At 43.7% G+C, this 10,824-nt stretch overlaps 1 protein-coding gene across 1 annotated transcript in view; it reads left to right on the forward strand.

Moving 5' to 3' along the window:
* Window positions 1–624: 624 nt before the first annotated feature.
* FGD6 (FYVE, RhoGEF and PH domain containing 6) overlaps window positions 625–10,824 on the forward strand; it is a gene marked incomplete at its 5' end in the record, with an annotated part of 53,618 nt that continues 43,418 nt past the window's right edge. Inside the window, one exon of the mRNA XM_026035525.1 lies at window positions 625–3,080. Within this exon, the coding sequence (XP_025891310.1) occupies window positions 625–3,080 (2,456 nt within the window). The remainder of the gene's footprint in view (window positions 3,081–10,824) is intronic.

Genomic DNA, 10,824 nt, shown 5'->3' on the forward strand with positions numbered 1-10,824 from the left:
GACTTGCAATAAATTGTCGCGTGAGCCTCACACCGTGGGGCTCATTTCATTATTATTGCTGGTGACAGACTTCAGCTTTACCACTGATACAGCAAACCATGTGAATAATGTTTGAAAATAAGGAGAGAGAGGGTTTTTAGGCTAGACATTTCCAAAGGCTGGGGGAGGGACTGAACCATGCTGATAATTACCCTAGTTGGCTCTCATCTTCCTGGCTGATTACACAGTAGGCACTTGACCTCATTTTCACTCTTTTTGTGTGTTAGAGTAGTTCAGAGAGCAAAACCAAGTTAATTTGCTTCTGTTTTCATTAGCATCGTACCGCAGGATCTGGACAAGGACACACACTTTCATAAAGTTAGAGTTTTTGAGAGGCAAGTTATCCTTGGACAGTTTTTCCTTTACTCCTTAATTGTGCCTATTGGAAGGAAGAAATGCTTAAAAAAAGGTGGTAGGGAAGGGAGAAATATATTAAGGGGGAAATACATGCATGAAAATGCCAGTATCCTCTATGCAGCTTATATGATTTAAAATATTTACAAATCTTCTATTAATACTCTGGTGACAGGTGAGGTTGCTGTACGGGCTGATGGTGACTAAAATCTCTTTTTTTTTCCATCTTCCCTAGAAATTAAGAAGCCACCGGTGGCCCCCAAGCCGAAATTTGCTATGGGACAGAAGGCGACACCTCCACCTGTTGCACCAAAGCCTGATGTTGTTCTTTCTGGTGTTATACAAGCAACAAGGAAAACTAAGCCAGCAATTGCACCAAAACCAAAGGTCCTTAAGAGCTCGTCCACTACAGAAGCCAGACCTGCATCGTCTCTGAGGAGGGGCACAAAAAGCTTGGAGGAGCACAGGGGATATTCTACTCAAACACTGGACCACTTGAACTGTAAAAATGGAGCCTCAGAAGAGAGTACTGATAACACAGCATATATTCTACCAATGTCACCTTGCAAATTTGAATGCCTTCATAAGCTTGGAAATGGGGAGAACACTTGTAAAACTCAGATAGTTTTTGAACATTTGGAAAACTTGGAGAACATCAAAGTAGGTGAACAGACTGCGCTAGCTCTGGGCGATGGTCACAGTGAAAAACTGGCAAGTAGAAACCAGGTAGTTTTGAAAGCCAGCATCCTAGAAGAGAAGCTGAAAGATGCTCCGAGTCAGAGTGTCTTCCCTACCAGCAGTCCTGTGAGACACAAGTGTGCAGACAAACTTAACGGAGGCAATAGCACCAGTTCCAAGAACAATGTTAAAATAGAGCTTATGGAACTTGTGCAGCCTTCCTCTTCTTTTGAGGAGGCTAAAGGGAAACAACAAAATACAGACCATAAGCTCAGCACTGTTGAGTCCGAGATGTCTGAAACTTGCCCTAGTTTGAGTGAAAATAACCACAGTTGCTCTTGTTCATTGGACSAGGGACTCCTAGAAAGCAGGAATTTAAGTAGCAGTTTTATGGTTTCAGAAGAAACGAGTATGAAAGCAGACATAGAAAAGACTTTGCTTTCTTCTGAAACATGTTTAGTAGTGAGTCCCAAAATTGTTCCAATTCCTAAGCCAAGAAAGCCACGCACTGCAAATCTAGTCCGTCAGGATGGCATAGACACGGTCGGCGAAGGAACAAAGGAACTATCTAGTTCAGAAAATGATTCCTCTGGGCTTTCTGATCAAAGCTTTAAAAAGCCAGCAAAAATTAACATTCTTGATCAGAGTGTTTCTTACAACAATAATACAGAAGTGCTTCCTCCTGAAAAATCTGAGCTAACTCAAAACGTTGCAGAGAAAATGGATCAGGTGAAGGAACGTGCTGACACTGAGGAGTCAACATCACAAAATCTTTTGCTTCAGATGTCACACAAAGCTTCTAGTTCAGAAGAAAACATTGARTGCTCTTTGGAGAAAGACCTTAACTTAGTTAACTCTGTGGGTAAAACGACAGACGATGCTAGTACTCTAGATGCTGTGGATAAAAGGACTAACTTTATCAGATGTGATGCTTTGTCCATGAGTTTGCCAAAGCAACTCAAATTAAGCGGCAGTCAGCAATCGCCTGCTTCCAGTAGCCTTCATGTTTCCCCACAAAAAATGGAAGATAAAGAAGTTAAGGTAAAGGATGAAAGTTCCCCCAAAATTGTTCCTAAGAAGCCACAGAGGCATAGCCTGCCAGCTGCTGGACTSCTGAAAAAGGCAGCGTCAGCAGAGCTTGTTGAAAAAAGCTCTTACCCCTGCGGTGAAGATAAGAAACCCAGCAGCGTTCTGGAAGGAGCTCACCGCGTGCACACGCCAGCCAAAGAGCAAGGCCTGCTCTCTTCCTGTGACATACCCAAGCGGTCTGCTGAAAAACCCGTCTGGAAGTTACCTCATCCTATTCTTCCATTTTCAGGAAACTCTGAATCATTAAAAACTGCTAATGTYGCTACAAGCTTCAACCATGCGACTGTTGTGACCAAGCCAAGAGCCAAATCTCTCTCTTCTGTGGACATGGAAAGGACAGACAAACCTTGCAAGGACCCTCAGAAGAAAAACAGTTTGAAGAAGTTCCTCAATATGAAACTGTCAGTTTGCTTAATGAAAAGTGACTTCCATAGATTTCTGTCTAAAGGCAGCCACTCAATGGACAGTGCTGTTCCTAGCCATTCCCCGGGGGAAGGGCATGGAAACGGCAGCAGTCGGAATATAGCATCCATAAGCAGTGAAAGGAAGGGTAAATCTGCAAAGGCACATTCCCTGGAAATAAGTAGTCCAGCCTTACAGAAGAAGAGGCAGAGAAACAGAAGTCAACCTGAGATGCGAACTCATCAAAGGATGGAGTCTTTAGAAGGGCAGGTGCTTTCCGGAGAGCCTTTGTGCCAGACGCATTTCACTACTTTGACAAGTACTTGTGCTCCGGAGTACGAGAATGTGCGGCACTATGAGGAGATCCCGGAATATGAGAACCTGCCTTTTGCTCTGGCTGCTGGTAAAAATCTGTATTTTGAATGGCAAAGCTCCAGCAGTGTGGAAGACCAAAGCTCTGGCATGTATGGGATGGATGAGCATTGTGAAGCTACAAGCAGGTGTCCGAGGCATGGCAGGTAAGATAAAGAGACAAAGGAAGTTCAGCTGCTCCGCTGCAGCCCTGTTGGTAATAAGCATGCCTATATTGCTTGGATGATACCTGCAGAGTCCGTATCCCTTTCGTTAAACGTCAGCAGAACAGTCATGTTGCTTTATATCTTTCCGTGTGTGTTTGCAGTTTTGAAAATTTATTTTGCTTGGTGAAGAGAGGTAGAGGCAGGATGAAAAACAAGCTAGATATCCACATGTCTGATAAAAACATGATTGCTTATGCATGTGCTTTTCCAGGTTTATTTAAAGCAATTGGATGTGTATTTGTGTTCAAGAATACTTAAATGGTGACAAATGAACCTTTCCTTAGTCTCAGGGTGAACTGGATTAAGCGTTCATGGAATACAGAGTTGCTAGGTTTGTGGAGGAATGTGGTTGTTTTAGATCAGCTGATACAGCTGGGAAAATGAGGCAGCCTTTAGGGTATGCAGTTTCTTCATCAGGTCTTGAAAGCTCTTCTGGTATAATGAAAGCTACTGCTTCTCTCTGAATACATTGAAACTGAAATCTTCCTGTGCTCTCAGATGCAATAAAAGTAGCAGTAAATGAGCAGCTTTCTGTATGATTCATACAGAGTGTTACTGAAGAACAGGATTTTATGACTCTACAGGTAAATGGAAGCACTTATTGCAGAAAGGGAAGTGAACCTGTGGGTTTAGTTGTCTCAGAAGGCAGTAGAGATGGGTAATATCAGTGGATTCAACAAGCGATGGGATTGACTGACAAATTCCATGTCCAAAACACACTAAATGGAATAGGCAGAAACAGACCTTTTAGCCCCTGTACAAGTGTGACTGTGGGTGCCTGGAAAAGGAGTGGACCACAGAGAGTGGCCAGGCTTGTGTGTCCTCCCCAAGTTCTCTCTGTCTGTGGTACCAAATGAAGCATCATCCTGACCCAATATGTCATTATATAAATTCTCAAATTCAACGAATCAGTTGATCTTGCAGATCCTTGAATTTTGGCTCAAGCCAACTGTTACAGCTTTGAAAGAAATATATAGGCCGTATACTGTGTAGTGGCCACCAAGCTGCTTTACACTTCTTTCTACTTTTTGAGACTGTTTGCATACAGGCAAGAACAGAAGAGCTGGCTTATACATAGCCAYGTTTACCATGATTTCCCACTGAGTTCTGAAGTTTCACTTGGTTCTCTCTGTGTGTGTATGCATGTGTTTGTGTGTGAGGCATGTGCGTGTTCCAAAGAWTTTGGAAACTTGGCATTCTTTTGGGGAATAGGTTTTCTTGTATAGAAGAAGATAAATATTTTAAGTGATAGCCTTCATTAGTGATGGTTTTAGGATTAATGTTCTCGTTGGACTGTGTTGGACTGTGATAGAAAGATTGAAGCTTTATTGTGAGAAGTAGCGTTACTAGTTATGGGTTTGTCATTGCTCTTTGTTATGTGTTATACGTGTTTAAATACTTTATTATTTGTGTCATTGACAGTACAGTGCTTCTTGTTTTGTTTTTCTCTTGACCAACTTGGTGCTGCTAGTTCCTGATCGTATGTATGTGTTTTGATTCAGCCTGAGCTCTGAGTGTCTTTTGGAGGTTTCAGCCTCCTTCTTTGGGTAGTCCCTTGGTTTGATCCGCCTGAGGAGGCGACGACCTGGCAGGGCCTATTTGATGGGTTTGTGTGGTATGTGCTTATGTGTTGTGGTTCTGGGTTAGGTGAATGTTTGTCCTTGTCTTGGGGAAGAAATAAAACAAACGTTTCCTCATATTGAAGCACAACAGGAGTAAGACCTCAGCTGTTCYCTGTGTAGTTCCATACTTTTCTTATCTGGATGAGTGCATGAGGTGTGTAGTCACTCCTGCTCCGTATAAACCTTCTCCAGGACCTAAGTGATCTTTGCACTGAGGCACATCCCTGACTGTAGCTGCTCATTCCTATGTTGGGTCTTCTTCCCTGGGAGAAAARGGGGCTCCAAAGGGCCTGGCTCTCTAGACTAGCCAATCTGTGTCGGGAAGAGCGCATCCAASTTGGCTTCCACACTGTGGTGCGGGAGGCCCAAGGGCCCAACCTAGCCCACATGGAGCCAACCAAGCAGGCAGCTTCTCCGGTTTTCCCATCCTGTATTATCTTYACTCCTTTGAAGTCCTTTTATCAATGTAAAAGATTCCTAAAAGACTATATAGGAAAGGTAAGACAATGATATTTTCCTGTGCCAAGTGGTGTTACAAAAGAAGGCAGAGAAGCATTATTGTAATGACTACTCCTGGTGTTTTCCCCAACCTGTCAGAACATATGCTTATCTTATTTTCATAGACCACAGCACATAAAATTTCTATAATGTACTGCTAATGGCATCTCAAATGCAAATTTATTTTGTAATGAAAGCCAAAGTACAAATGAGATTATTCTGAGAAAATCACAGGGTGATTGCCTCCATTCCTAGCAGGAGAAATGCTRGCACTTGTGCAGGAGAACAATCCTGAACACAAGATTTCCCATTACTAGAAGAGCCCAGTGGTGTATTTAGACCATTTTATGTGTCTTTCTAGAGGAAGAAATTAAATCTCATCATGTACCCATTGCTTCTGTGATTACTGTAAAATTTCCTTCTTATGCCAGTTAGGGGAACGCCTGTGCTTAAATTGAGAAATTGGATAGTTTCTGATGCACTTCTTCTAAATTCACATATTCTATTAAACTTGAACACGTTTGTTTGCTTTGTCCTTCCCATAATAATTTAAATGTACAGTGACAGGCCTGGATAATTAATGATATAGGTATCGGTTGCCCTGTTTAGGAGAATGTTCTGAGTAAAAGAAGTAGTGGCAATACTTTGGCAGCAGATGGTCCATGTATTTTTTGTATTGTTGTAACAAGAAATCTCTACACAGTTTTTAGGGCAGGCTTATTTATTCCATATCTTGGACTACCATTTTAAAAGGAGTCATCAAAATAAATGCATTCTCTAGACACTGTAAATGGAGTGAGTGAAGAATAGATGCAATGGGATAGAGAACATGCAGTTGAATGTGAAAGAAGTTTTAAATGCAGTATTTAGCTACAGATAAAGGAGAAGTACCTCTCTTTTCACTTCTGAAGTGAATGGTGCAGGCCTTAAGTGAGGTGTAAAGTCTATGCTTTCTGATATTGTCAGAAACCAGGAGTAGAAACAGTCTGACTTTGAGGTAACACGATTTTTTAAAGCAAGGAATTTTTATGCGTGTTATCTGTCTCTKCTTAGTACCTTTTTTTTTTCCCGAAGAAGACAGCAAAAGCTTCTTTAAAACCCGATGTAAAGCTCAGTGCACACTGTCAAATAATCCAAAATTACAGTGGAAAAGTCAGCCTGACCTGGAACATAATCAGGAAGCAGAAGCTTAAGCTTCTCAAGACCTTATGGGCTTCCTTTCTGCRTTTGTGGGGATGATGTTGGAGGCATGAGCACTGCGCTTTACCATGAGCTGGCTCCTCCAGCCCTTCAGGGAGCAGCATATACTGCATTTATGGGCTGCTTTTGGCAGTGCTCCTTCAAGATCTTGCAAATAACTGCTATTTCATCTTGACCAAAGTTAGCGCTGTCTGTGTCATGACCATTTTCTACTGCACGGCTTGTTGCAAACCTATTTCCTGCTAGGGTTTTTCCTCTTGGGAGCAGGGCGGGGGTGTCGCATGGACAGCAATATTTTGAGATCTCTGTATTGATTTACCTAAATACGAATTCCCATTTTCTCCCACTCGTGCTGGTTTAGGATGACCTCTTGGCTTCCCAGAAATGAATAYCTCGATGCACAACAGCAGGGTAGTTACCAAGACCGTGTTGTGCGCAAGTCCCCAGGGGTCAGTTGTGTCTCCGTGAAAGCCTCTCTCTGTTGACTTTCATACAGAAATCTCCCTGTGTGATTAACCACTTTTCCTTGGTACCCATCCCTCTTATCTCCACTGCCTTGTATTGGGGCTAGGGCTGCTAGGCAGTGTTGTGCCGGATAAATGCAGTGCTGCCTGGTGGGTAGCAGCTCTAGGGAGGGCTTTGCAACAAGCACATTCCTGTGCAAAAGGATTTGAGTCGAGCACTTAMTTTCTAAACTGCTGCGGTACCTGAAACAGAGTTTTTAAACATTTAGCCTACACTTTGGCTTTCTAAACTTTGAATGCTTAAAATACTTTCTGGGTGTTGAAGGTGCTGTGTTTGATGTTTATATGTACGATGGCATTTCCATAACCTTTAATAAAGCCACCTTGAAAGAGGATATAGTGTCTTGATGACTAGAGGCTGGGGTGTGGATTATGGATTTCATCTGCTTCTTAAAAATCAATTACAGTGGATTAGYGTCTGCTCTGAAGAATACAGGTTCCTTTTCCTCCGTCGGCCCTACAGCCTTGTCCAGCCTTCCAGTTTTCCCTCCTGTGCTTCCAGCCAGGTCCTGCCATCCCTGGTTGTGCATTGAATTCTTACTCTGCAGGCTCAGCTCTAGCTTCAAAGGAGTAATTGAGTCAGCGCCTTACTTAACTTCCTAAAAGTCTTCCTACCCCTTAGCCCTGTGTTGCCGCCAGACTTTTGTCAAACTGTGTTTGAGATATGTGGATTTGAGCACTTTTGATATTGAGAAAAAGTTTAAGGTCCAATGCCTTCTTGTTAGGGGGAGACAAAATTTATGAAAAAAAACAGGAAACCGAGTTTTTCCAATACCAAATCTTTATACTAATACACAGTCCGGTCTTGAAAATATTGGAAGATTTTGTGAAATAGAAAGAAGTGTAAAGATCTTGGCATCTCYTGAAGGAGAATGTTGATATTCTGGGTGTCTTGGATATTTTTCTTCCATTTTCAAGGGCTCCATGTTGATGTTGCTAAAAGAAATGGAGAAGGTGGTTTGACGTAGACCCGAGGCCTAGAGAAACTTCTGGCAGAACTGGAATAGCAGTGAGGAAATGTTTCTAGTTTTTCAGATGGTATAGCAAGTGTTGTGTAAAAATAGATATTAAGTTATTAAGTAAGGTATTAAGATATCAAGGGATTAAGTAAGATAGATATTAATATATTAAGATAAGAAGACATTATCGTTTTGGGTCTCTCTGTATTTGTTGGTGCCCGAGAGAACGCAAGGCAGCAGTGGTGACAGAAAATGGRTAGATGCTGCCACAGCACAGGGGCTGGTGGCTAGACGAGGCTCTCYGCTGTTCTCCAAGGCCTTTTCTTGGCTCCTTTTTGCCCCTGTCTTGCTCAGTGTAAACTCCGTGGCGCGTGGCCAGCACTGAGAGCCCTTCAGAGCACCGGGCAGCGCCTGTTGTGAGCGGAGCGGCAGCGAGGCCCGGAGCGAGGCCCGGAGCGCAGCAAAAGCCACGTCCTTCAGCTTGGTCCCACCTCCTTGTTCCGGCTAGCAGGAACGTGGGTGCCACCGCACTTTCCCAAATTAACCTTCTTCCTTCTTCTCCTGCTCCATGTTTGCGTTTTCCCAATTTCAGTGTTGTTTCTGCTCGTTTTCTTTCCCTTAAGATGAGGGAAGCTACTTTGTGTTACGTGTCTGGCACTTAATGTTGGCCTTTCTTCCACCCCTGTGACATGGCTCTTGTCTCTGCTTGACAGCAGCAGTGTAAGTGCCATTGGTTAAGATAAGCACGAGGTTAAGAAAATGCAACTTCAGAGAGTATCTTCAAAATAGAATAGAAAGTCAAATAAGAAATGAGAATTGATGAAAGGCCCATTTATATGCTCAACAACAGCCCTTTCCTGTGAGTTATTTTCAGCGTTGGCTCAGGAAATGTGTTTGTGAAGCTCTTCAGTACTGTTTGGTACGGTGAGATTTTAACTGAAGCAGYTTTAATGGAAGTGTATATGTAGATTGGATTGCTTTGGGGGGAGCATAAAATCCACGTAGGGAAACCAAGCAGCCAAGGTACCAGCTTTTTTACCRACTGTTCTTTATTTAAATGCAAACAGTGACATTAATACATATCCCAACACTTCCTGGCATTTGTATTTGCTCTGACTAAATGTTGTTTAAAGTGAGTAAATAAAAGGAATGTTACCAAAACGTCTGTTGCGGGATCTGCAGCCCGAGCCTGATGGTTCAGTGGTTTCAACTGTGCAGACTCGCGTATTTCCCACTGGTTTTCCTGTTGGTTGCCTGTTCCCTGCTGATGTTGAGAGGAAGTGAAAATGGGGAAAAGTTCAGAGGTGCCTGAATTCYGTTCTTCCTCCCATCTCTGCAGAAGGCTGGGTGGAAAGAGGGCACGAGCCTGATCCTCCGTGCTGCACGGTGGTTCCTTCGAGCTGGCGGTTGAGGCTGCAGCCAAGTTGTTGTGTCCCGTATTTTCCAGCACGCTCTTCAGGAAGCGGTGTCAGCTGCTGTGCCTGCAGGCAGCACTGTGTTTAACAGTTAAGCCAGCCTGTGTTTACTTTAGAACCAAGTCACTGTTTTTCTGAGGGCTCTCTAGTTTAGCTTTCTTTTGCTGTCTCTAGGTGTCTCGCGTGTAAAAGTTGTAGTGCAGTGGGTGGCACGTTACCTCTAAACTGGACGTGCTGCTTTTTGAAGAAACATATTCCTGATTTCAGGGGTTAATTCATCCAGGAAATCCTTAAAAATAGTCATCAGTCTATACAGAATATTTCAGGGGCTTGGACTAACTTTGAGTTTTTAGTGCATGGGAAGTAGTTGAGCTCTGGAATTTCATGGTAGCTCTGACAAGATAAAGTCAACTTTGAGACAGATATTAATAAGRAAACGGAAACCAGACCAAGTGAGAACAGAAACTCCTCTCTGATGTGTTTGGTTTGAGATTTCATTACATTTGTGYTAGCGTTTTCTAGAACTGTATTCAATGATACTGGAGATATATGATTAGTATTTCCCTCCCCTTCTCCCCTTTATTTGGATGGCAAGTAAAGTTTTATTTTGACTTCAGTTCCTGCTGCCCCTTTCCTGTAACCATTTCTGCCTGGGGTTTTGTGTGTTGTATGGGTGGACTAGGAGAAGATGGAGAAGCAGGCCTGGGTGCAGTTTTAGTGGCTTTTCCTGAGTTATCCCTTCCATGCCAGGCCTTTTTCCAAAGGGGTGACCTGGTGACGAGCAGGTGACGATCACAGCTCTCCCTACGAGAGCTGGACCCATGCGCTGGCAGACACCTGCAGTGTGTCCAAGGTTGCGTTTTGGTGACGCTGCACATCTTAAACACAGCGACCGACTGAAAGAGAGAGTCGGCTTAAAAATAAGTCATGTCAGAAAACACTTTTCGCTGATAAGATTTTTTTAGTCCTTTACCACGGCAACTCAATGTTAAAATTAATGTGGCGCTCTGTTCTTGTGCAGCAAGCAGGAAAACATGTGAAGCACGCGCGAGTGTTTGGGCTGAGCTTTTCAGGGCTCAGAGGAATTGTCAACACGAGGGCTGACAGGATGTCGTGGGGATAGCCCTGGTGTGCGGCTGGCAGCGGGAGCTCCWGTCCTCACCGCTGAGCCCGGGGGGACGACCTGGGACCTGGGGTGTCCCCCCAGCCAGGGGGACCACCAAGCCCTGCTTGCCCTTTCCAGACCAGGCTGCCTCCAACCTGGCAGCCGTCTGCAGGCTGTGCCCGTAATACACCTGAGCCCAAAGGAAAAGGTGATCTAAGGGATGAAGCTGATTAGCTGTGAAACGCACAGGAGCAAATATCGTCTTTTTGCTTAGAATGGGAGTCAGCTTTTCTTCTCGTTGCTGAGGAAAGAATAAGCAAAGCCTTGATCTGAGGGCAGCAAACGCCAACTGTCGGTGCCC

The sequence above is a fragment of the Nothoprocta perdicaria genome, unplaced genomic scaffold, assembly GCF_003342845.1.
Source record: "Nothoprocta perdicaria isolate Ctin4 unplaced genomic scaffold, notPer1 scaffold_160, whole genome shotgun sequence".
In the NCBI taxonomy this organism is placed as follows: Eukaryota; Metazoa; Chordata; class Aves; order Tinamiformes; family Tinamidae; genus Nothoprocta; species Nothoprocta perdicaria.